We start from the raw sequence: 27,394 nt of genomic DNA on the forward strand, positions 1-27,394 counted from the left end.
GTTTGGCGCCTGCCTTTGGCCCAGGGTGTGATCCTGGAGTCCCGGGATCGAGTCCCACGTCGGGCTCCCAGCATGGAGCCTGCTTCTCCCTCCTCCTGTGTCTCTGCCTCTTTCTCTCTCTCTCTGTCTATCATAAATAAATAAATCTTTAAAAAAAAACAAAAAACAAATTACATTTGAAACCCAGATCAAAAAAAAAAAAAAATTAAAAAACAAAAAAAATAAAAAAAAAAATAAAAAAAAAAAAGAAACCCAGATCAAATTTTTAAAAACCTCACCTTAAATTAACCAGACTTTTATTATTTTAAGCATTACTGTTCATTAATACTAAAGGAGTGGAGTTGTTAATTAATAGAAAATTTTCATATATGTAACACCTAGGTTATAACATTTTTAAAATAGGTGTAACTAAATTTATTTTGAACCTATTGATGTTCAAGGTACATTTGTTTTAAACAGATACGTAGTTAGGCTATAGTGTGCTTAACCTGTTAGCCTTTAACCCATGTATATACCTTGAATATTTTACATTTACTGAGTATATTAAAAAAATCTTTTGATGTCACCCAGTTTATTTGGAGTCTAGCAGTGCTTGCCCAGCCCATCACAAAATGTTTATCATTCTCCTTTCCACTCCTGCTAATGTAGGTAACTGGGTAGGCTCATCAGTTCCAGTTAGGCACATTTTATTGAGCATCTATCTACTGAATGTAAAATAGCACTTTAGGAATTTTCAGGTAGGGATCCAAAGGATCCAGTGGGTGAGGGAAGAAAACAGAATTTCTGTTTATCTGAAAATAAAACAATGTTATCTTTATAAAGACTGAATATCTTGGTAACAATAATGTATGTGTATATTTTGTAAATACTCTATACTAGAGTGTGTAGAAATGTGCTTGATGGGGTTGTGTGAGCAGCAAAATTAGAAAACCACAGCTTGAAAAGATATAAAGAACATTAAAATCTTTTAGAATAGGTTTTTATATTATTTCATAAAGTGGCTCTGATACTCTCAGCCATGTGCACTGCTTCATGTAATCAGTCCTGATTCGTTTCTGGTAATTGAAAACATTATTTGCAAAAGACTATTTTTGGGTTTGATTTAAACGGCTGAGGGGAAGGGGAAAAAGCATGCAGTTTGAAGTGCATAAACCTGGGGTTGATTCCTGGCTCTGCCACTTTCTATGACCTTGGGCGAGTTACTTAACATCTCCAGGCCTCAGTATCATAATCCATAATGCCAGATAATGCCACGACCACACAGTGTAGTTGTGAAGATGTAAATGTGATGGGGCATGGCACACAGTATGTGGTCAGAAATGCTACTGTGTTTGATGTGCTTCTTTTATCAGTATTATATAGTTTTTCAGTGTTATTGGAAATGATTTCAAGGACTTTTGTGATGTGACATCACAAGTATTTTATTTATTTTATTTTTTTATTTTTATTTTTTATTTATTTATTTTTCATCACAAGTATTTTAGATTGCCCAACAAGAAGTAGAATTTTGGAATTTGCAGAGCCAAGACTAAATTTTCTCATTATTTTTGACTGCATTAGGTACTGTTTGCTTTTTTTTTTAAATGATTTTATTTATTAGTTACTTTTTAATATCCCTGTTAATTGAACCTTTCCTAATAGATGCCTTTGGTAATATTCCTCTATGGCATTTAGATATGTATATCCACACATGTATATATACAAAAACTTATAAAGTAGTTCTGATAATTAAATATTTTACCTATATGTGGCTAAAAACTTCATTCTTAAATTTCAAAATAATTTTTTTTCCTAGAAGCAGCCACATTCCTGAATTGTTTTTAATTCCTGCCATTTGTGAAATAATTAGAAGATTATATTTGTTATGTAAAACTCCTTTTCTCATTATTTCCTTAGTTTTGAACCAGGAGATTGAGGCATTCAGTCTTTCTGAAGACACTTCATCAGGGATTTCTGAGGACCAAGTTGTCAGCGTGAGCTTCCGAGTTCTCTACCCAATTGTCATCACCAGTCTTGGGGTGTTTTATGATGCCAACGATGTGGGTTTCCAGAGAAACATCACAGTCAAACTTTATCAGGCAGAACAGGAGGTATGCACTGTTTTGTATAAGGTTTTCCCCATTTTTCTTCTTAAAAAATACTAGCTTTGTCCTCATGGCATATAGTAGGTTGGAAGTCTATATAATTATATCTAGTTGGAAGAATTCCCTTTTTCTTCCCTTACTGATTGGATACACTATAACATAATATATTAATATGCTGGTCTGGGAAGAGAATACCAATGAATGGTAAACGTGTTGTATCTAGAAAAGAAGAAATTGGACCAGATTAGAAATTTCCAACCTAACATCCCCTAAAGCCTAAGGAATTACAAAAGTTGATAATGAATTTAAGAGCTTTGGGACTCTAAGGTGTAAGTGAGTTTTATTGTCTCTTTGTTCCAACCCTGAAAGTCTATCACTATAATATAAGGCTAACAGCTGCTTCAAATCTCTTTTCTAATAAGGATGTAGAGGGAATGAACATTCAAAACAACTGGGGTTACTCTGTTCCTGGTATGTACAGAAATCTGATTTCTTCACAGGATACATCTGAAGAAGTGTATTAGGAAGGAATTGTATTTGAAAAGATCCTTTCAAATCCTTTTTGTAGAAATCTTAAAGGAATTATACAGTGAACACCCATATATCCACCTAACTTCTATAGTAGTTAATTAACATTTTGTTATATTTGCTTTATCATATATGTAGTTGTTAGTGATCTTTTATTTTTCCTGGCTGTATTTCAGAGTCAGTTTCAGGTATCAGTACACTTTGACCCTAAACACTTCAGCATTCATATCATTAGCTAGATTTTTTTTTCATTAATTAGACTTTAATATTTGTTGTTTTTAAAAATTTCATGCACAGTAAAATGTACAGTTTTGTATTTATTTTCTAAGTTTTTATTTATTTAAGTAATCTCTATACCCAACATGGGGCTTAAACTCCATGATTCACCTGTTCTTCCAACTAAGCCAGCTAGCTGCCTCTTAGTCAGTTTAATCTGCATAACCCAAGCTCCTATCCCCCTGTCACACTTCCTAGAGATAGCCACCTTTTTTTTTTTTTTAACCATTTTTTCCTGTTACCGTAGACTAGTTTTGCTTGTTGTGGGATTTCATATGTAAATAGAATCATAAAGTACTCTCCTGTGTAAGATTTCTGTGTTTTTATAAAGCATCCATCTTCTTGTATGTATTCATGAATTTTCCCTTTTCTGTTAACTCTTTTTTTTTTTTTTAATGTAAATTCTGTGCCATATATGGGGCTTGACCTCACAATTCTGCCAATGGAGCCAGCCAGGTGCCCCATCACTTTTCTTTTTTTTTTAGTTGCTAAGTCATATTCAGCACTATGTTTATTTGTTCTATTGCTGGGCATATAGAATGTTTTCAGGGTTGCTCTTACTCTGTTAGTGGGATGAATAACATTTGTTGATTTTGAAATGTTAAACCAGTCTCCTATTCCTCTTGGTCATGGTGTATTATTTTATATATATATATAAAAAATATATATAATAATACATATATATAAAATTATATATATGTGTGTGTGTGTGTGTATATATATATATATATGTATATCTGGAAGTTGTGCTTCCTGAGGACAAGCATATAGTTGGGTCTTCCTTTTGATTCAGTCTGAGAATTTCTACCTTTTATAGAGAGGGTTTATCCATTTACATTTTTTTTTAAAGATTTTTTAATTTATATATTCATGATAGAGAAAGGGAGAGAGAGAGAGAGAGAGGCAGAGATACAGGCGTTGGGAGAAGCAGGCTCCATGCCAGGAGCCCGAAGCGGGATTCGATCCCAGGACTCCAGGACCACACGCTGGCCCAAAGGCAGGTGCTAAACCGCTGAGCCACCCAGGGATCCCCTATCCATTTACATTTAATGCAATTATTGAAGTGGTTGGATTTTTCATTTTGCTATTTGTTTTCTATTCTACCATTTTCTGTTTCTGTTCCTCTTTTCCTGCCTTCTTTGGGTTTGAGTATTTTTTAGAATTTCATTTTAATTTTTCTGTTGTCCTTTCATCCACAGCTCTTTGCATTACTCTTTTTGTGTATGATTGACAGAAAGATTACAGTAGACATCCTAAACTTGTCATTTTTCCTAAAACTAATGTTGTACCCTTTCATGTAGAATATAAGAACAGTACAATGTTACAACTTCTGCTTTAAAACAGCTAAATGTATATTTAAGTAAATTAGAGAAAAAAAATCATCCTTTATATTTGCCCACATATTTACTATTTTTGGTGCTCTTCATTCCTTCCTGAATATTGTGACTGTGCAAGTTTATTGGTAATTCATTTGATTAGATTTCATGTTTCTGAAAATATTTATGTTTTGCCTTTATTTGTCCCCTCCCCCATTTTCTTGTGGAATATTTTCTGGATATAGAAATTCTGAGTTGACTTCTTTTCAGTATTTCAATATTTTCTGGCCTCCATTGTTTGTGGTGAGAAGCCAACTATCTTTTGTATTATTGTTCCCATATATGATATATGTAATTGGTTTTTTGTCTGTTTCTCCTGGCTGCTTTTAAGAATTTCTTTTTATATTTGGTTTTAAGTAGTTTAATTGTGTTGTACCTTGCTGTGGTTTTTTTCTTTGTGTCTGTGCTACTCAGATTTGCCAACTTTTTTCGATCTGTAAATTTGTCTTTCACCAAATTTGGGAAACTTTCAGCTATTATTTCTTCAAAAAATTTTGCTCAGCCCCATTTTCTGCACTCATTCTGGGATTCCAATTATATGCATGTTAGACCTTTTGCCATTGTTCCACAGATCATGAGACTGTATCTATTTTTTTAAATGTTTTGTTTTTCAGATTCAATAATTTCTGTCAATCTATATGCACATTCACTGACTCTTCTACTACAAATCTGCTATTAAACCTCACCAGTGAATGCATTTTATTTATTTATTTTTTACTATTTTTAAAAAAGATTTTATTTACTCACTTGAGACAGAAAGAGAGAGAGCATGAGCAGGGGCAGAGGGAGAAGCAGACACCTTGCTAGTAAGCTGGGAGCCCAACATGGGGCTCAATCCCAGGATCCAGAGATCATGACCTAAGCTGAAGGCAGATGGTTAACCATCTGAGCCACCCAGGCTCCCTGAATGCATTTTAGGTATTGTACTAATACCTACTTTAGGTATCGTACTAATTATAGAATGTCCCTTTCATTCTCTTTTGTAGTTTTATTTCTCTAAAATTTCCTGTGTTCATTTATTTTGAACATATTTTCTTTACAGCTTTAACCTTAGGTACAATAATGGCTTTAAAATCCTCTCTGTTATTCTGATATTTGAATCACGTTATGGTCTGTCTTAATTGATTATCATCTTTTCTCTTGAGTATGGATTACATTTTCCTGGTTTGTCTTATATCAAGTAATTTTGGATTGTATCCTAGATATTGTGAATAATTCATTGCAGGATCTCTGGATCCTATTATATTCCTTGAAGAGTTTTGATTTTTTTGTTTTGTTTTGTTTTAGCAGGCAGTTAAATTGGCTAACAGAGAGAGAGAGAGAGAGCGCGAGGAAGCATACCCATGAGCAGGGGGTGGGGGAAGGCGGGGAGAAGGAATTGCAGGCAGACTCCCCCGCTAAGTGTGGAGCCTGACTCAGGGCTCAATCTCACCACCCTGAGATCATGACCCAAGCCAAAGTCAAGAGTTAACACTTAACTGACTGAGCCCCCCCCCCCCCCCCCAGTGCCCCTGGCTGACAGAGACTTTAGACGCCGCTGTCACAGTGGGCAGCAGCTGAAATCTCTGTTCAGCTCTTTGGAATTTTGATGGGCTACTCGAATTCTGCTTTGGATGTAGATTTTGTCAGCCTGATTTGGGCAGAATTGATGTAAAGAATGTAGGATCTCCTCTCTCTGACCCTGTCTTTTTTGGGGATTTTCTTCACTGTTTAGTGGATGTGTTTGCCCCAACTCTGTCTTTTGATTTTTATTTTTTTCAACCAGAATGATGACAGTTGTTAATTAAAATTTCTAGTTGCCCGCTCAGGGTGTTCTTTCAATTTAAAAAACGGGGGGTGGGGGTGGGGGGAGCACAGCAACTTTTTCTTCTTCCTGGTATTGGTTTTTCCTCCAGTTTTGGCCTGTTTATTCACATTCCGGTGTCTTCAAATCATTTTTTTCTGTTTTGTTCAAAGTTCATAATTGCTACCTACAGAATAATTGTTGTCTATAAAAGAAGTCAGTTTTTTTAGACATCATGAAAAATATTTTTATATCATTGTGAATGCTGTTAGTAACAGTGTTAGAGAGTAACTAGTAAATAAGCAAACCAATTTAAGACTATGGTTGAGTATCTGCCTTCAGCTCAGGGCATGATCCCAGAATCTGGGATCGAGTCCTGCATTGGGCTCCCTCGGGGAGCCTGCTTTTCCTTCTGCCTGTGTCTCTGCCTCTCTCTCTGTGTCTCTCATGAAGAAATGGATATATCTTAAAAAAAAAAAAAAAAGTCTGTGACTGTGCTTAATGACATAAATTAAGCAGGAAGGACAGATTCTAGTAGTGATTCCAGCTATTATGATTACATTTGAGAGAGTTTATCAAGACTCAAGTATTGGAGTTTATGTATTATGGTTAAAGGTTTTGACACCGAAGCTCAAATAGGTAACTAAAATAGCAGTACTCTGAGTTCCACCGTTCTCATCTAGAAATTAGGATTACTCTTGAATCTTTTTGATCCATTTAACTGTTATAGTATATGTAGTCTTTTTTTTTTTCAACTATGCGTAATGTTTGAGTTATCAATGAAGAAGTTTGGCACAGACAATATTTTGATCATGTTAATTTATCTTTTAGTTGCCATATTTTTAGTGAGAAGTTAATCTTTGTCTGCAAGGAAGGCCAGTCTAAGGTCAATGCCATTAGGTTCACAATGCAAAAGGTATTACTACTATATGGCCAAGAACTGCTGTTAATGAAAGAAATACACATAATCCACTAAAACCCCCTTGATCCTAAACCTCTATGTTATCTTCATCGCTTTAACAGAAGTTTCTCCTGTAGTAAGTTGGCATATAAGAATAGGCATGAGAAGTAGGAAATGTTCTTGCCAAAACAAACTGGGAAGGACTCCAAGAAAACAGTGTAGGTGTACCTTGGAGATACCGTGGGTTTACTTTCAGACCACTGCAATAAAGCAAATGTCACAGGAAAGCAAGTCAAGTGAACTTTCTGGTTTCTCAGTGCATCTGACAGTTACGTTTATACTTACACTGTCGTCTATTATACATGCCATAGTATTAATAGTATTAAGCATGCAATTGTCGAAAAAACAATGTACATACCTTAATTTAAAAATACTTTATTACTAAAAAATGCTAACTATCATCTGAGCTTTCAGTGAGTCATTTTTGTTTTTGTTTTTTTTTGCTGGTGGAGAGCCTTGCCTAGATGTCAATGGCTACTGACTGACCAGGGTGGCAGCTGCTGAAAGCTGGGGTAGCTGGAGCCATTTCTTAAAATAAGACAACAGTGAAGTTTGCCTCACTGACTGACTCTTCCTTTCACAAACAATTTCTCTGTAGCATATGATGCTATTTGATTGCATTTTAACCAAAGTAGAACTTCTTTCAGAATTAGAGTCCGTCTTCTCAAACCCTGCCACTGCTTTATCAACTACATTTATGTAATATTCTAAATCCTTTTTTATTTCAGCAATTTCACAGCATCTTCACCTGGAGTAGATTCCATCTCCAGAAACCATTTTGCTTACTCATCCATAAGAAGCAACTCCTCATCCATTAAAGTTTGATCATGAGATTGCAGCCATTCAGTCTCATCCTCAGATTCTAATTCTAGTTTTTTTTTTTTTTTTTTTTTTTTTTTTTTTTGCCATTTCCACCACATCTACAGTGACTTAAACCTGTCAGAACCTGCCATGAGGGTTGGAATCAACTTCTTTCAAATTCCTATTAACGTTGATATTTTAACTCTTTCCATGAATCACAAATGTTCTTAACAGCACCTAGAATGGTGAATCCTTTCCAGAAGGTTTTTATTTTACTTTGCCCAGATCCATCAGAGGAGTCTATGACAGTCTTATAAAATGTATTTCTTAAATAAGACTTGAAAGTCAAAATTACTCCTTGATCTGTGGGCTACAGAATGGTTGCTATGTTAGCAGGCATGAAAACGTTAGTCTGGTACATCTCTGTCAGGCTCTTGTGTGACCGGGTGCATTTCAATGAGCAGTAATATTTTTAAAGAAATTTTTTTTTTTTGAGTAGTAGTCTCAACACTGGGTTTAAATTACTCAGTAAACCATATATAAACAGATGTGCTGTCATCCAGACTTTGTAGTTCTATGTATAGAGCATAGGCAGAGTAGATTTATCATAATTCTTGGGGGCCCTAGGATTTGCAGAATGGTAAATGAGCATTGGCTTCAACCTAAAATCATCAGCTGCATTAACCCCTAACAAGAGAGCCAGTCTGGTCCTTTGAAGCTTTGAAGCCAGGTATTGACTTTTCTCTAGCTAGGGAAGTCCTAGATGGCATCTTCTTCTGACATAAGGCTACTTTATCTACACTGAAATCTGTTGTTCAGTGTAGCTACCTTCCTGAATTAGCTTAGGAGGGTACCCTGGAGAACTTGCTGCTGCTTTGCATAAGCATCTGCTGCTTTACCTGGCACTTTGATGTTACGGAGATGGCCTTTTTCCTTACCCCTTGTGAACCCACCTCTGCTAGGTTCCAACTTTTCTTCTGCAGCTTCCTCCCTTCTCTCAGCCTCCACAGAATTGAAGTGAGAGAGCCTTGCTGTGGATTAGGCTTTGACTTAGGGGAATGTTGTGGCTGGTTTGATTTTCCATCCAGACCACTAAGACTTCCTCCATATTCAAGAAGGCTGTTTCACTTTCTTTCTTTTTTTTTTTTTTTTTTAATTGGTGTTCAGTTTGCCGACATATAGCAAAATACCCAGTGCTCATCCCGCCAAGTGCCCCCTTCACTGCCCATCACCCAGTCACCCCAACCCCCTGCCCACCTCCCTTTTCCACTACCCCTTGTTCATTTCCCAGAGTTAGGAGTCTCATGTTCTGTCACCCTCACTGATATTTTCACTCATTTTCTCTCCTTTCCCCTTTATTCCCTTTGCCTATTCTTAATATTCCCCAAATGAATGAGACCATATAATGTTTGTCCTTCTCCAACTGACTGACTTCACTCAGCATAATACCCTCCAGTTCTATCCACATTGGAGCAAATGGTGGGTATTCGTCGTTTCTAATGGCTGAGTAATACTCCATTGTATACATAGACCACATTTTTTTTTTTTTTATGATAGTCACAGAGAGAGAGAGAGAGAGAGAGGCAGAGACACAGAGACACAGGCAGAGGGAGAAGCAGGCTCCATGCACCGGGAGCCCGACGTGGGATTCGATCCCGGGTCTCCAGGATCGCGCCCTGGGCCAAAGGCAGGCGCCAAACCGCTGCACCACTCAGGGATCCCTAGACCACATTTTCTTTATCCATAATCTGTCAATGGACATGGAGGCTTCTTCCACAGTTCGGCTATTGTGGACATTGCTGCTATAAACATAGGGGTGCAGGTGTTCCAGTGTTTCACTGCATCTGTATCTTTGGGGTAAATCCCCAGCAGTACAATTGCTGGGTCGTAGGGCAGATCTATTTTTAACTCTTTGAGGAACCTCCACACAGTTTTCTAGAGTGGCTGCACCAGTTCACATTCCCACCAACAGTGCCACTTTCTTATTATTCATGTGTTCACTGGAGAGGCGCTTTGAGTTTCTCACGAGAACTGTTCCTTTGCATTCACAAAAAGGCATGAGAGGCCCAGCTTTCAGCCTGTCTCTGCTTTTAACTTGCCTTACTTGCCTCACTAAGCTTTATCATGCTAGCTTTTGATTTAGAGTAAGAGACAGGCGACTCTTCCCTTCACTTGAACACACAGAATCCATTGTAGGGGTATTAAGTGGTTGAATTTCAATTTCAATTCAATGGGAGGGGACAGGGAGAGGGATGAGGAAGCCTGGATCAGTGGGTTTATCAATTAAGTTTGCCATCTTATTTGAGAGCAGTTTGTGGTACCCCCACAATTAGATTAGCATCACAGATCACCACAACAAAAAATGATGAAAAAATGTGAAATATTACAAGGATTACCAAAATGTGACATAGAAACATGAAGTGTGAAACAATACTGTTGGAAGAATGGTGCCTCTGGACTTGTTCATTGCGGGATTGCCACAAACCCTCCATTTGTAAAAACACAATACTCTGCCAAGCACAGTAAAGCCAAGTGCAGTTAATGAGGTGTGCCTCTAGACATAATAGGAATCAGCCCTCTTTTATGTTTCCCTTTTTTGTTTCTGTCTTTTTTTTTCCTAAAGGTTACTTTGGAAACGGGGGGGCTCCTGGAGTACCTTTGTTCTGTATAGAAATACGTGATCTTTCAGTTTATTCTTAACCCTTGGGGTTAAACCTAGTAAGTCGGCTTGATATAACACCTCACACCTCCCCTAATGCTCCTCATTTCAAAGTGGGCTTTTTTTAAGGTTATGCAGATTTTATTTTGTGTTCTAGAACTTCAGGACAGCTTCTGTTATCTTAAATATCTATTTAATAACCATGATTGCACTGGAAAACACAAATGATGTCTAAACATCAGTATACCCATATTAACCATGGTTGGGGCCATTGAGGATTAAGCTGACCAAGATAGAAAATATTTGAAAACTTGCTGCATACTCAGTGTCTGACGTAAAATCTTTCTCTTTCTCTTTTTTTTTTTCCCCCTATTTCTTGTCCCCTCCCTCCCATTTGTAGGAGGCCCTCTTTGTGGCTCGCTTTAGTCCTCCGAGCTGTGGTGTGCAGGTGAACAAGCTGTGGTACAAGCCTGTGGAACAGTTCATCCTGCCTGAGGTATGGGGTGTAATGGGAAGGCTATCTTACCAGTGTGGTCCTTCACAGGCCTGGGTATGTGCTCGCAGGGGCAGGTGCTTGATATTTTGTTCCAGGACAGCTCTTTAGAGCAGTGGATGGGGCTACCAACTCTCTGTGCACTGAAATGTAGCCACTTTGCACCGTACCTTCACAGAGCCCAGTATGAACCACACTCTGCAGACATTGTGTGGTTTAGTTAGTGGAGAAGAGAACTGCATGGCTGTTTTAGGGACAAAGGATAATAGATAGGTATGGATTGATGGAAACATGAGACACACATACCATTTGAATAAATCAAGTCGTTTAATTACTGAAAGATGGTGGGGGCAGGTAGAGGCTAGGCAGGATAATTACAAAGAGATTGGCCACATTTCCAAGATGAATACAACCTCTCAAGGTTGTAGAACCTGTCTGAAAACACAACTGTCAGCTTCTAGGTCCATCTAGGTCTAGTCTTAAGTGCATGTGTCCTAGAGATCCCCTCATATACCTGCCAAGTGCCCGCATCAGCCTGCAGTTAAGCCTCAGCATGGTTGCAGAGGATTGCACAATTGGACATAAATAGATTACTCATTCATCTATCTTGGCCTTGCTAGGCTGGTTCAGTCTAGTCTGAGTATATTCCTCATGTCAGGGCTTTGGAGCCACAATAGGGGTCAGTTTCCCAAGCATCTTTGGGAGTCACTTTAGGTCAGCTGTAGAGTTCATTCTGCACTGTCAAAGCTGAGCTAAAACATGGAAGCTAGATCATTGACCAGCTCTGCTGACAAACCAAGAAACATTTTCCTACCATTGGTTTTGTGGTTCTGTTTGCATTATATAACACATCTTATAATATGCTATGGATCTTTAGTGTTGAGTACAAGTGGTTGAAATGATATATGTTGATTCTGTAGATGTGAAAGAGATCTCCTTTATTTCACCTGTACACGAACTTCTGCTTGAAAACATTTTTTGAAGATTTTATTTATTTGAGAGAGAGAGCACAGGAGCAGGGGGAGGGGTGGAGGGAAAGGGAGAAGCAGACTGCCCGTTGGGGAGGGAGCCTGATGTAGGGCTGATCCCAGGACCCTGAGATCATGACCTGACCCGAAGGCAGCCACTTGACCCACTGAGCCACCCAGGCACCCTTGCTTAAAAATATTTTAAATAAAAGGAAAACTAAAACATTCTGGAACAAATTTCCAATTTCTCAGTGTTACCATAAAAAAACACTACTGAATATCCTTATACTCCTCCTTGGTATACGTAACTGGTTATTTTCTTAGGATGAGTTGTTAGTTTGAACTTTATACACATTTCTAAGGCATGTGATTTCTTTCCGGAAGATGGTTTAGCAGCTTGTATAATTTGAGTTATCATCAGCATTATATGGGAATGCCAATTTTCCTGTGTCCTTGTATTCCTTTTAATCTCATAAATGAACTTTTTTCTTTGTTAAATGAAATATGCATCATCAAAAGTATCTTTTATTTTTAATTAAGTAGTAGTATTGGCTAAGTATTGGATCTCAGCTTTTGAAGGAAGCCATTCTTTGGTTTATTTATTCATTTATTCAGGAAATATTTGAGAAATTAGTATGTGTCAAGCACTGGGGCTGTGTGAGGACACAGTATGAGGATCCCTGCCCTTAAAGCAGCTTATATCCTAGAGAGATGAGAGGAGCTAACACTGATACTTGACCTAACTTCCTGTGTGCCAGGCATGGTTATAAGTGATTTTCCTATGTTAACTAAGCTCCTTGAGGATTGAAGCAAGTCATCAATGAGACTTTCTACTCAGAACGAGCATGGGCAGAACCTCAGGCTCTCTGTGGTTCCTAGAACTCTTCCCAAAGGGAGAGTCATGTTACTCTGAGGAGTCCAGGAACACTAGCATTGTGTGAGGTGGTATCCAGAGAGGTCTGAAGCCTGACGTGGAGTTGAAAAGACTTAGGAGGATTGGCATGAGTAGGAAAGAGAAAAATGATGCACCAGGGAGCAGGTATATGAGGGCACACCTGTGGCCAAGTGCCTGAGCGGACAGCTGTGCCTGCAGTACAGGAGATTTGGAAACCCTGTGCTGCCCCTCGGAGTCTGGGTGGCCCTTGTGCGAACCATTCAGTCTCACCACGCCCATTCTCTCATCTGTAAGGTGGTGGAGCTGTGTGACCCAGTTGAGAGGCTTATTTTAGGGACTAAATGATTTTCGTACATGCAGAATGCTTAGAACATGCTGCCACATTCATGGTAAGCATTCAGTAAATAAATGCATACTGTCCTTATTCCTGCTGCTACTCATGTGGATTTGCGGAATCCGTTCTTGGAGAGTAGAGTTTCTGCAGTTGGGTCCATGTGCCTGTAAGGGGTGTTTAGCAATGTCCAGAAACACATTCAGTTGTTACAGCTGGGTGTGGAGTGGTACTGGCATCTAGAGGCCAGTGATGCTACTGAACACCCTACAACACACAGAAGCCCCCACAACAATTATCTGGCTCAAAATGTCGATGGTGGTGAGCTTGAGAAACTATTTAAGAGGTAGGAGTCACAATGTGGGGCAAAGAGGAAGAAAATAAGCTTAATACTTCAGGCTAATCACAGTGTTACAGAGTCTGGCCCACTATCTGGGTCAGTCTTCTAGATAGAATTATGAATTTTGATTTACCCACAAAAATTATTACTTTCCCTTAGAATATCCTTGTTCTTAGGAAGTACATGTTGAAGTAATTCAGAGGTGACATGTCATGATACCTGCATTTGCTTTCAAGTGCTTAACAACCAACAAGAAAGAAAATATGTGTGTGTGTATACAGACAGAGATAAAGCAGATGTGACCAAATGTTAACAGTTGCTGAGTCTAGGTGATTTGGGCGTTAATTTCAACTTTTCTATAGATTGGAAATTTTTCAAAATAACACTAGAGTTGAGGCAAGGATGGTGTATCTAACAGGAGGTGCTAATGATGGGACAGTGAGTGTTCATTTCAGTTAAGATTTTTCATGCCTACAGCCTTGTGAGCTTTATTTCACTTTAAGCTTTAAGCTAAATTGACTTTCTTTCATTACTTCTGAGTAATATTTTTTCTTTTAAAAACGTGCATTATTTAACAGTGGCTATACCTCGGGGTGAGGAGGTAGGATTATAGATGATTTGTATTTTCTTCTTTGTGCATTTTCTAAATATTCTGTGATAAATACATATTTGCATTATAAAAACAAAAAACTCTTTAAAAAATTGTCCTTTTACACAAAATCCTACTTTTGTTGAAACCATGTTTAATTGTACATAGATATTCATTTTTGCTGCTTCAAGCCTAATTGGGTTTATTAACACAGAAAAAATGATAGTGATGAATGCATATCATCAACAAAGAATGACAAAAGACAGACATCATTTGTGCATTTTCAAGAGAGTAGTAAATGATTTCTTCATCATCTTATTCCCCCTGCATCTCACAGCCTACTGGAGTAACATGTCAGCCGTAAGCTTGTCAAGTAAGCAGAGCTCTTGTAGTGTTTTCATCGTGTGACTCATGAGAGCATAAATCTCAGTGGGAGCCACAGATTTAAGTGCAGATCTCTCTGTGCCTGTCTTAAAATATTTATTTCTCTAATTTTGTATTTTCCTTATTAGTGCAGTTGAAACCTGAAACTGATTTCAGTAAAAAGACTATTTTTGTTCACCTGAGTCACTAGAGCCATCACTGTGAGCTGTTTGGGTATTTACATACTCAGTGTTTATAACAGTTGAAACTCTTACCCAGTCCACCAAAAATTAAGTGCAGAAATACTATAGATTTAAGCTACTCTGGATGAGTAGCTAGATGAGAAGTTAGAAATATGACACAAAAGAAATGACAATATGTGGAAGGAGTTGCAGAGAGCATGCTTATGCTATGGATGAGATCTCCTTTTTCCAGCCCATACCGTGCTGTTTTTCCTAGCTTCTGTTTTGGTTTAATGATCTTAGCAAGAAATTGCCACAAACAAGCTGTTTCTCCTCCGAAGAGATCCTAGCTTTAGGGTTAGTTTGCATCAGAGAGTAGAAAGCAGGCATCTGAGAATCTCAGAATAGAGATCAGCTGTGACACGGAACAGGAATAGGTACAGGAAAGGGGGAGTAGTTACAGCTCCTCCCTTCTGTAATAACCGCTGGCTTCTAGAAGTGCAATAAATGAACCAGGACCATTTGGGGAGCCAATGAGTTTTTCTGGGAGTTACTCAGTGTAGTCCACATTGTTGATGTTGTATCATATCCCAGTCACAAGTTAACTGCGGTTGGGTGCCAGCAGGAGCCACCATGAAATACGTGAGGCAAGATGCCAAGTGTCAGTGAATGGACAGGACAGAGAATTACTTGTTTCATCATATTTTCTAGATTTGTAGTTTCAAGGTGAAGAATTTTTATTTGGTCATGGTAGCTTTTACTTTTGGTATCATTCACCTGAAACTGTAGTCACTAAGATTCCAGTGACCCTGCTGCCAGCTCCAAGGGACACTTTTTGTCCTTCACTTAGTTGATTGCATTTTTCTTTTAGCTTATATAATCTATATTCTTTCGGTTTTGCCACATCTAGCTCAGTCTTTCTCTCTATACTTCATTATCTCCTCTCTTGCTTTCCTCTTCATCATTAGGATTTGCTACCCAACTTTCTGTTTGTTTTACTCATTCTTCCCTGGCAGTTTTATCCATCACCTCCTATTTGCTAATGGCTCTTAAATCCAGCTATAGCCCACATTTCTCTTAGGTACTCCATATGTACTTCTGCCAGTGGAGCTTCTCCACATGAGTATCCCAGGGGCATGCTGTTGGTAACATCATTTCCATCCTATCGTTCTCTCTCCCTGTATTTCAGTCTTGGGTATCTCCCTTTTCTCAGGCACCCAAACCAGAATCATGGGATTTACCCTCAACTCTCATATCCAGGCACTTACTAAATCCTATCATTTCTTTCTCTTAAACATATCTGGTATCATTTCTTCCAAACTTTATCACTATTCTGGCAACAACCTCTTTGACTTCGGCCATAGCACTAGACACATTGCTGGAGGCAAAGGAAACAAAAGCAAAATGAACTCTTCGGACTTCATCAAGATAAAAAGCTTCTGCACAGTGAAGGAAACAAAACTAAAAGGTAGTCTATGGAATAGAAGATGCAAATAGACACTTTTTTAGAAAAAACATCCAGATGGTTAACAGACATGTGAAAAGATGCTCAGCATCACACATCATCAGGAAAATACAAATTAAAACCAGGATTAGGGGTGCCTGGGTGGCTCAGTCAGATAAGTGGCCAGCTCCTGATTTCAGCTCAGAATGTGATCTTGGAGTCCTGGGATCAAGCTCCACACTCAGCAGGGAGTCTGCTTCTCTCCCACTCTCTATGCTCCTCCCCAACTCACGCACGCTCTTGAACACTCTCTCTCAGAAAAATAAATCTTAAAAAAAAAAGAGAGAGAGATACTACCTCACACCTGTCAGAATGGCTAAAATTAACACGAGAAACAATAGGTTTTAGTGAAGATGTGAAGAAACAGGAATCCTCCTGCACTCTTAGTGGGAATGCAGACTGGTGCAGCCACTCTGGAAAATAGTATGGAGATTCCTCAAAAAGTTAAAAATAGAACCACCCTATGATCCAGCAGTTGCACTACTAGGTATCCCAAAGGATACAAAAATACAGATTTGAAGGGGTAAATGCATCCCAATGTTTATATATAGCAGGGCTCAACAAGAACCATACTATGGAAAAAGCCCGAATGTCCATCCACAGATGAATGGATAAAGAAGATGTGGTACATGTATGTAATAGAATATTAGCCATCCAAAAGAATGAAATCTTGTCATTTGCGACAATGTAGATGGAGCTAGAGCATAGTATGCTAAGTGAAATAAGTCAGTCAGATAAAGACATACCATATGATTTCACTCATATGTGAAATTTAAGAAACAAAAGAAATGAACCTGTGGGAGGGTGGAGGGAAACCATAACAGACTCATAACAATAGAGACAAATGGAGAGTTGCTGGAGGGAGGTGGGTGGGGGATGGGCTCGATGAGGGATGGGTATTAAGGGAGGGCACTAGTTGTGATGAGCACTGAGCACTGCATGTATATAAGTGATGAATCATTGAATTCTTCCGAAACCAAAATTGCACTGTATGTTAAAATTTTTTAAAAAATTTTATCACTATTAAAGTTTTAAAGGAAAGTATACCAAGGGCAGGAAGCTGTTTTGTCAGGAGAAAGACATATGATTAACCCAAAGCAGCTCACGTTGTCAAAGGTCTAGGAATTAGCTTTTGGGTTCTAGCACTGACCTTTAAAGTAGTTCACTTAGAGAAGATCAGAGTGTCATTGAATGACACTGAATAAATTCTCCGAAGATCAGTTTGTAAACCAGAATGTCTGTTCATTCATCTTTAATGAGTGATAGCTTATTAGATTTGAAAGTAATGACCCCTATCTGGGAACCTCTGTACTGAGAGATCAGGCATCAAAAACCCAAATCAGAACAGTGCTTGGTTTGATCATTGAATTTGACTAGAATAGTGGGATGTGTTTGTTTTAGAGATCTGGCTCATTCAGGTAGGGTGTGACTAGAATGCTTTATATCTTCCAATTCCTGCATTTCTTCCATTGGACATTGCTACATTGCCAAAATTTCTCTCTTAACCCAGCTTTTTTATAGTGGCCACTTGATACATTGTTTTAAGGTAGTGATTTTACTAATTAAGCTTCAATCTCAGAGCTCTTCTCAGTTATTAGAGACATTGTTCCTTTTCATGTAAGCATTAAATTAGTTCAACTCAGAAGACAGTCTTTTTTTCTTTTATTGAGATATAATTGACATATATTAGTTTCAGGTATACAACATAATGATTCAATATTGCAAAATGATCACACTAAGTCTGGTTAACATCCATCACCGCACAGTTACATTTCTTTTCTTGTGATGAGAACTTTTAAGATCTCTCTTAGCAACTTTCATATATACTATACAGTATTATTAACTGTAGTCACCATGCTGTTTCCCCAGGACTTACTATTTTACAACTGGAAATTTGTACCTTTTCACCCCCTTCACCCATTTCACCCAGCCCCCGCCTCTGGCAATCACCTATCTGTTCTCTGTATCAGAGTTCATTGTTTTGTTTTTTGCTTTTTGAAAAACTTTTAGATTCCACATATAAGTGAAATCAAATGGTATTTGTCTTTCTCTGTTGGACTGTCCTCACTTAGCATAATGCCCTCGAGCTCCATGTTGGAAATGGCAAGATTTCCTTTCTTTTTATGGCTGAATAATATTCTTCTGTGTATGTGTGTGCATGTTTCTATGTTTGTGTCACATTTTCTTTATTCCTTCATCTGTCTGTGGGCATTCAGGTTGTGTCCATATTGTGGCTGTTGTAAATGTCCTGCAGTGAACATGGGGCTCAGATGTCTTTTCAAGTGAGTGTTTCCATTTCCTTCAGATAAATACCCAGAAGTGGAATTACTGGATCATAGAGTTGTTGTTTTTAATTTTTTTGAGGACCCTCTGTCCTGTTTTCCACGGTGGCTGCAGGGATCCTCTTTTCAGTACATTCTCTCCAGCACACTTGTTATTTCTTATCCTTCTGATAGTGGTCACCACTCTGACAGGTGTGAGGTGATATCTCATGGTAGTTTTGATTTGCATTTCCTTGATGATGAGCGATGTTGAGCATCTTTTCATGTACCTGTTGGCCATCTGTATATGTTCTTTCGGAACTATTCGGATCCTTTCCCCACCTTTTAATTGATTGGTTGGGCTTTTGCTGTTGAGTTGTGGGAGTTCTTTATATCTTTTTGATAGTAGCTCTTTGTCAAGTACCCGATTTGCAAATATCTTCTCCCATTCTTAGGCTTTCTTTTTGTTGTGTTGATGGTTTCCTTTGTTTTGCAGCAGCTTTTTGGTGTGAGGTAGTCCCAGTTGTTTATTTTTGCATTTGTTGCCTTTGCATTTGGTGTTGAATTCAAAAAATCATCGCCAAGACCAGTGTCAGGGAACTTCCCACCTAGGTTTTATGCTAGGAGTTCTATGGTGTCAGGTCATATGTTCGCCTAGGTTTTATGCTAGGAGTTCTGTGTGTCAGGTCATATGTTCAGGTCTTTGATCTATGTTGAGTTGATTTTTGTGTGTGGTTTAGGGTAGTGGCCCAGGTTTATTCCTTGCATGTGGCTGTCCAGTTTGTCCAACACCATTTATTGAAAAGACTGTTCTTTCCCGAGTGCATATGCTTGCCTCCTCTGTTGTAAATTAGTTGACCGTATATGTGTGGGTTTATTTCTGGGCTCTCTCTTCTGTTCATTGATCTACATGTCAGTTTTTATGCCAGTATCATACTGTTTTTGATCCTATTAGTTTTGTAACATAGTTTGAAATCAGGAGGTACAACGCTTCTAGTTTTTTTGTGCTTAAGATTGCTTAGGCTATTTGCTGTCTTTTGTGGTTTCATCCAGATTTTAGTAGTCCTTAATGTATTTCTGTGAAAACATCATTGGAATTTGATAGAGATTGCATTGAATTTATAGACTGCTTTGGGTAGTATGGACATTTTAATAATATTAATACTTCCAATCTATGAGCTTGAATATCTTTCCATATATTGGTGTCTCCTTCAGTTTCTCAGAAGGTGATTTTAATTTCTAAATAAGTGCTTACTTCTCACTTAGACTTCTATAAAAGTGCACTTACCATTCCCCCACCAGCCTACCCTGATGCTGTTCTACTACTGGAGTGACCTTTTTAAAAAAAAATTTTTTTTGATTTTATTTATTTGAAAGAGCAGAAGCAAGGGGAAGGGGAGAGGGAGAGGGAGAAGCAGGTCCCCGCTGAGCAGGGAGCCCCGACAGTGTAGGGGGCGGGCGTAGGGGAACCCCTGGGATCATGACCTCAGGCAGACACCTAACCAACTGAACCACTGAACCACTCAGGTGCCCCTGGAGTGGACTTTCTAAAATTGCAGTTAGGATTGTGTCACTCTTGCGCTTGTAAACTTAAATGCTTTCCCCCTGCCTTCAAGATGAAGGACAGACTCTATGCCACAGGCAGTGCAGACTGGGGCTACTCTTTTTTACATCTCCTTTCATCAGCCTGGGACTTGGGTAGTACTAAATGCTTCACACTTTTCTGAACATGCAGTGCTCTTAGGGTCTGCCTTTTGGTGAGTTCTTTCATCCGCCTCTCCCTTTCCTGATTCCAATGCCTTTAAGATTCTGCTCTGTTCTCACAGTCATTTGAAATCCTGGCTGACCTCCTCAGGCCGAATGACTTTCCTTTGTTGCAGACCCTTTCAGGGCATATTACAAGGATTTGAAGATAGGAGCTATTTCATTTCACTCTTCTAAATCTTTGAGTTGCCCACAGCTTGCTACGTTGTAGACATTTAAAAGTTTAAATAATGGCTTGCATCTGGAAGAATATGGACTCCAAATTTATTTTGTTGTACACATGTTTAGTTTAAAAAATTTTTTCCCAATCATAAAAGATGAAAAATGTATGAGAGGAATACATATTCACTGTTGAGAACTTGACAAAGTATAGAAAGTTTAGAGGAATATGATGATATCCATCTGTTTCCCAGCATATATGGTATATTTCTCCCTAGACTTGTTTTTTTTTTTCTTCTGTGCATATACCTCTAAGAACACTGTTTTTAGGGAATTGAGATTCAAGGTCAAGTTGAATAGTAAGTTAAGGCCTCCCAGGGAGAAAATAGAAATAATCTGCTCCTGTTACCAAGATAAGACAATGAGATCTTTTAAAGGGGCCTCCGCTTTCTGCATTCCAGCCAATGATCATAAAGCTCTGCTTTGCTAAGCAGAGACCCTGCACTTAAGTCATCGTTAACCCTCGGCACAGCCCTGTGAGGTGGGCATCATTTTCCCCATGGTGGAGGTCAGGCAGTGACCACCCGCAGCGTGTCTGTGATGCCTGCTCTCAGGAACCCTGGGGCTTCTCAAGGTGCATAGGAGCCTTACCAGCAACATAAATGAAGAATCTGGTAGCTGAATATAAAGTGACAGACTGCCTGAGGAATCCCAACTCTTAGTGTTTTTATCTGTTTTGTAGATGAGTTGTAATACTTTACAAAAAGCTTTCAAACCACTGGCCTAGCTTATTGGACAAATTCAGTTTTATATGGTATCCTTATAATGCTGGCTAACTGAGACATTACTGTAAAACACTTTATCTCTTAATTTTAATATGTGAAAAAATTTAAAGAATATTAAAACTGTATCTTTTGTCTCATGCTCTAGACCAAAATTCATTCCAATTCATTTTGAGTTTAACATTATTTATTAAGTAACTATTTTTCGAGTGCCTGTTCTGTATGTCAGGCCATTCTAGGTGCCAGGGATATAGTAGTTAATAAGACCGACGAGATCCCTGCTCTCATGGTGCTTGCATTCTAGTGGGAACAGTTCGTTGGACAATAGGAACATAAATAGGAAATATCAGAGTGATAAGTCTTATTAGGAAAAGAAGACAAGCTGATGTGGTAGAGAAGAATTGGGAGCTGGCTGCCTTCTGTTGGATCCCTGGAGCAAGCCAGAGGAGCTGACAGTTGGGTATGGCCTGAGCGATGCAGAGGAGCAGCTGAGCACCCATGGAGAAATTAGAAGCCACTAGAATTTAAGTGTGTATCAAACCTTGGGGCAGAGGAATATAACTTTCTAAGTTCAAAATTTAATAGTAATAATCACAAACGAAAAGCTTGACAAATTTGACAAGATAAAACTTATGGACCTTTTAATTTAAAAAAAAAAGTTAAGTGGCAAACAATTCTGAAAAAAGCATTTTAGCATATAATATACACACAGGATTATTTATTACAAGATAACAAGACTAATAAAATTAGAAAACTCAGTAGCTAAATGGAGAAGAAGCATGGGTCCGTAATTCCCAGGAGAGACTATATAATTTATAAACATTAGAAATCAAAAGAAACGCAATTAAATGAGGAATCATTTTTTAATGTACTAAATTGAAACTTATTTGCTTTCATCAATATCCCATACTTGGAAGAATACAATGGAGGTAGTATTTTTTGAATTGGGAAATTAGTATAATTAACTTTTGAAAAGACAGTTTGGCATTGTGTCCCAAAATCTGTATAAAATATCTCTATTTCTTTCTTTTCCCCATAATTTCACCTCTGAATGTATTTTGAAACAAAACAAGTTATTAGGGAAAAATAAACATTTACACCAAAACACAGCTTCCTTAGATATTTGTAGAGTCTCAATGTCTGCGGGTGGGGAACTGTTTGTGGGACTCAGAATGCATGTACTCGAGGGCATGTGAGTTAGGTGTGCATGGTAAAGAATGGTTGTACCAGCTGTGGTGGCGTCAGGTGTAGTGGAAAATGCAAGCAGCAGTGTGCACAATTGTCTCTGCACTTTGTACTTGTATCTTTAAGATGTGCATGGAAAAAAAAACTCATGAATATACACCAACATTTAACAGTGTTGTGTGTTAGAGTGGGGGATAAAATTTTTAATCAATAGGTCTTAGAAAAAAAATTAAATTTTCTTTAAAAACTTAAACCCTAAATGACAACAATAAAGAATTCAACTCACCTCATCTTTCCACAAAAAGAGCTTCGAAGGTACCATTGTGTGGGAGAGCCAAGACCTCCAAGGCCTTGTGTCAAGAAATCTCCACAAAGTGACTGTAAACGATGGTGGGGGAGTTCTCCGAGTCATTACAGTAAGTCATCCTCTCTTCCTAAGGCTGTTGAGCATACTTCAGCATTTTTTAATATATAAAAAGTGTTTTTAACTTTACTTTTACATCACCCCAGGGAATGTGAAGCAATGGATCTTGGGTATTTGAGAGCAAGTACAGCAGAAAATGTTGAATCATCATAGTAAAGACAAAGAACTCAAATGTTCTATGATTTTCTCACTCTAGTGTTAATAAACACACAGTTTTGCCTTAAGATTGGTGCATTTTAGGGCAGCCGGGGTGGCTCAGCAGTTTAGCACTGCCTTCAGCCCAGGGCATGATCCGGGAGACCCAGGGTTGAGTCCCACGTCAGGCTCCCTGCATGGAGCCTACTTCTTCCTCTGCCTGTGTCTCTGCCTCTCTCTCTCTCTCTCTCTCTCTCATGAATAAATAAAATCTTAAAAAAAAAAAAAGATTGGTGCATTTTAAAAAGTGTGATATTTTATTTCTCAATAATTTTTAAGCTAACATTCTTTTTAAAGTTTTTTTTTTTAATTTTTATTTATTTATGGTAGTCACAGAGAGAGAGAGAGAGAGAGGCAGAGACATAGGCAGAGGGAGAAGCAGGCTCCATGCACTGGAGCCCGACGTGGGATTCGATCCCAGGTCTCCAGGATCGCGCCCTGGGCCAAAGGCAGGCGCTAAACCGCTGCGCCACCCAGGGATCCCTTAAGCTAACATTCTTGAAGGACACTTGCTCAACAGTTTTCAAAATATTCACTCATCCTTAAAGCAGGATATTTGTTAAAATAGCATAGACCACAGTACTTGAAAATAAGATGGAGTTTTTACTTTCATTTATATTGCTGAGTTTTTTTTTTTTTTTTTTTTTTTTAAGATTCTATTTATATATTTGTTAATGAGAGACAGAGAGAAAGAGGCAGAGACACAGGCACAGGGGAAGTAGGCTCCATGCAGGGATCCCAATGTGGGACTCAATCTCAGGACTCCAGATCACACCCTGAGCCGAAGGCAGACATTCAACTGCTGAGCCCTCCAGGCATCCCTATTGCAGAGATTTCTACCTCTTATTTTTCATTTATTCATATTTGCTTCAAATTTAAAACAGTTTGATGAGTAAATATCTCCAAGTAAATGTGGGGATGATAAGGCAGACTTAAAATGATGAGCCTTAAACAAGTGGCATTTGTGGTGTTACAAACACAGTCTCGTCCTCCTTGAAGCTCTGGTGTGATCATTCAGAAAGTTCTTGGCATCTCAGATCAAAAGCTTAGTCAATTTTTTTTTTTTTAAGATTTTATTTATTCATGAGAGGGACAGGGAGCCCGACATGGGACTCGATCTCAGGACTCTGGGATCATGCCCTGAGCCAAAGGCAGGCAGGCAAGTGCTTAACTGCTGAGCCACTCAGGCTTCCCAGCTTAGTCTATTTTTGTTAACTATTAATCTTCATGTGAATTAATTCTTGAATTTGAAATGAACGTTAGGTGGTCTGCTGTTACTTGTTTCGAAAACCACTCCTGGCCCACAGTGGAATCACACTCCAGTGAGGAAGAAAGACATTAGATCACAGATTCATATATAATTGCAGACTTAGCCTTGTGGGTTGTGGTTAGGATCTCAGCCTTTATTACGAATAGTCCTTTATTTACAATCAAATGTCTTAGGATATTTAATTATAGTTTTATTCTTTTCTTATTTCCAAGGCAAGTGCCTTTAACATGTCACCTCCTTTTCTATTTATGAAACTTAAAAATATCCAAAATGTGCCAGAATCCTTTAGTTAATTAAGTTGGTTGCACAAAAGGAAACCAGATGACTTCTGAGTTGAAGACTAGGTTCAAATGGAAAAACTCAAATGATCTACTTGGGATAAATATGGTTGTAGAGGGCTAAACATAGCTTACACACTCAGCTAACCTTGAAGTCTGGTGACTTGGTAGCCTCTTCTAGGAAACCCCACGTACAAATAAAGGTTTCCATCATAAATGCATAAAGCTGGAAGTTTCCCTGAGTCTTGCTGGCTTGCCAGCAAGCGATAATGTCAAAAACTTAAAAGCCAAACGGTGACCTTTTAGAAAGAAGTTAATAAAAAGTACCATCAAATTCTAAACATGCCAAAACAGTGTAGAATACATGATGAAAAAATACGGTATACAACCTTTCCTGGCTCAGCAAAGTTTTGGTAGTTTCCTCCATATTGAAAACTGTATTTTCAACTAAATGACAAATTCCCACAATCACATCAGAACCGTGTCTCTCGACAGCCCTAAAACACTGCTCTGTACAGTATGGTTTATTTCAAAGGGCTATTCTGTGTGCAGTAGAGCAAACTTTAAAAATGTGCCTAGGTGTATTTGAGAGTGGCAGTTTTTACTCTCCAAGAAATCAAAGGTGGTAATTTTAAGTGGTAGGATTATGGTATAAAATAGTTGGTTTTTGTACTATTATGGTAGCAAGTTTAAGAATATATGATTCTGTGTAAGTTGGAATTCTGAACACTGTGGACCGCCATGTATACCTCATCTTTAATATTGTAATCAGATAAAAATAGGAGAATACTGATGTCATCCTGATTGTGTAAGTCTCAGATGGATTTATCTGCTGTAGAGTCACATTATGAATTTTGCCAAATCAGTTTTAAAATAGAAGAAATGTATTTTTAGTAATGAAACATTGAGTACTTCTGTTCTTGTTGCTTTCAGGCTGGGGAGGGCGCCTTGCCTCATGAATTCATGGAAGGTGTGGAGGGAGTTGCAGGTGGTTTTATTTACACCATTCAGGGTAAGTCGGCTGCTTGAAAGAGTGCCCTGAATCTCATGCACCTAATCTAACTCTATACTTTGACATAAAAGGTGATTTTTTTTGTCATTAAAGAAAAACATTATTGATATATAATTCACATACACTTAACCCTTTTAAAGTAATTAAGTCACTGGTTTGCAGTATATGAAAGTTCTGCAAGCATCTCTATTAATTTCAGAGCATTTCCATCACTTCAAAAAGAAACCCTTTGCCCACTGGCAAGCACTCTTCATTCTCCCCTCCCCAATCCCCTACCAACCATTAATCTTCTCACTGTACTTTCCGACCTTAAATGTAAGGATTTATTTCTGGGCTCACAGTTCTTTTCTTTTCTTCCTTCTTTTTTTTTTTTTTTTTTTTTAAGATTTATTTATTTGAGAGAGCGAGTGCACAAGCCCGAGGAGCAGAGGGAGAGAATCTCAAGCAGACTCCCTGCTGAGTGTGGAGCCCAAAGTGTGGCTCAATCTCAAGACCCTGAGATCAGGACCTGAGCAGAAACCAAGAGTCGGATGCTTAACCGACTGAGCCACCCAGGCGCCCCTGAGTTCTCAGTTTTGTTCTTTTGATCAGTTTTGTTCTTTTGATCTACCAACACTACGCTGTTCTTGATTATGTGACTTTGTCGTAGGATCTGACATCAGGAAGTATGAATCCTTCAACTCTGTTCTCTTTCAAGATTGTTTTGGCTATTCTGGGTCCCCTGCATTTCCAAATGAATTTTAGGATTAGCTTTTCAGTTTCTGCAAGTGATCCAGCTGGGATTTTGAAAGGGGTTGCATTGAACACGTAGATCATCAGGGAGCGTTGCTGTTCAGACATTAAGTCTGATCCATGAATGTGGATGTCCTTCCATTGACTTAGGTCTTACTAGTTTCTTTTAGCGATGTTTTGTGATTTTCAGAGTATAAGTCTTATATTTCTTTTGCTAAATTTATTCTTTGGTATTTCTGCTTTTTGATGTTATCATAAGTGGAATTGTTTTCTACACTTCATTTCTAGGTTGTTCATTGCTAATATATAGAAATACAATTGATTTTTATATATCAATCTTGTATACTGTAATTTTGCTGAATTCATTTATTAAGTTACTAGTTTTGTGTGTACCTTAGGGTTTTCCATGTATAAGATCATGTCATCTGCAAATGGAGGTGGTTGCACTTCTTTTCCTCCAATCTGGATGCCTTTAATTGCTTTTTCTTGTCTGTCATGGCTTGAATGTCTACTACACTGTTGAGTAGAAGTGGCCAGGCAGACGCCCTTGTCTTGTTCCCGCTCTTAGAGAGAGAGAGAGCATCCAGTCTTTCACCATAAGGGTGATCTTGACAAATCAGTGACCTTGGGCTTCATTGACCCTGGGTGGCTGTCTTTGGTTTATCCTCCAGCCAGGTAGGGACTTCTACAGAACCACTGGACCATGGCCAGATGGCTGTAATGGGCTTAGTGCTGCTCATCAGTCAGGAGGGAAGAACCTTTGCTTCCCTGACCCCACAATCATGGCGTGTCTGTGCTTCTGTTGGAGACGGTGCCGTGGACTCAGCTTCTCCTCCTGCTTTCCCCTCATAATGTGAATATTTAAACATAGGCTCTAGGAGAGGGATCTAGGGAGAGGGAGGAGCAGACTCCCCAGTGAACAGGGAGCCCCATGTGGGGCTCAATTGCTAGACGCCCGGATCATGATCTGAGCCGAAGGCAGATACTTAACTGACTGAGCCATGAGCCACCCAAGTGTCCCTCTGCTCTCATCTTACTACAGTTATTCTCCTGTTACTCCAATTTTCTAACTTTTACTTTCCTTCAAGTGTTAAATTGTATATACTTATCTCTGTCTTTAAAATAAAAGGATATTACAGTAGAATGTAAGAGCTGGGACACAAGGTCATTAAGGCCTGGGTTTCTCGAAGGGCAATAGT

The 27,394-nt window shown here is 38.5% G+C and overlaps 1 protein-coding gene across 2 annotated transcripts in view; it reads left to right on the top strand.

Annotated features, from left to right (window-relative positions):
• B3GALNT2 (beta-1,3-N-acetylgalactosaminyltransferase 2) overlaps positions 1-27,394 on the top strand; it is a 57,168-nt gene that overhangs the window by 19,903 nt on the left and 9,871 nt on the right. The window contains exons 4-7 of one of the 2 annotated variants that reach the window (XM_077894435.1): positions 1,897-2,090; positions 10,869-10,964; positions 22,590-22,700; positions 25,385-25,463. In XM_077894435.1, the coding sequence (XP_077750561.1) occupies positions 1,897-2,090; positions 10,869-10,964; positions 22,590-22,700; positions 25,385-25,463 (480 nt within the window). The remainder of the gene's footprint in view (positions 1-1,896; positions 2,091-10,868; positions 10,965-22,589; positions 22,701-25,384; positions 25,464-27,394) is intronic. The other variant, XM_077894436.1, reaches the window with a different exon arrangement.

The sequence above is a fragment of the Canis aureus genome, chromosome 4 (genome assembly GCF_053574225.1).
Source record: "Canis aureus isolate CA01 chromosome 4, VMU_Caureus_v.1.0, whole genome shotgun sequence".
Classification (NCBI taxonomy): Eukaryota; Metazoa; Chordata; class Mammalia; order Carnivora; family Canidae; genus Canis; species Canis aureus.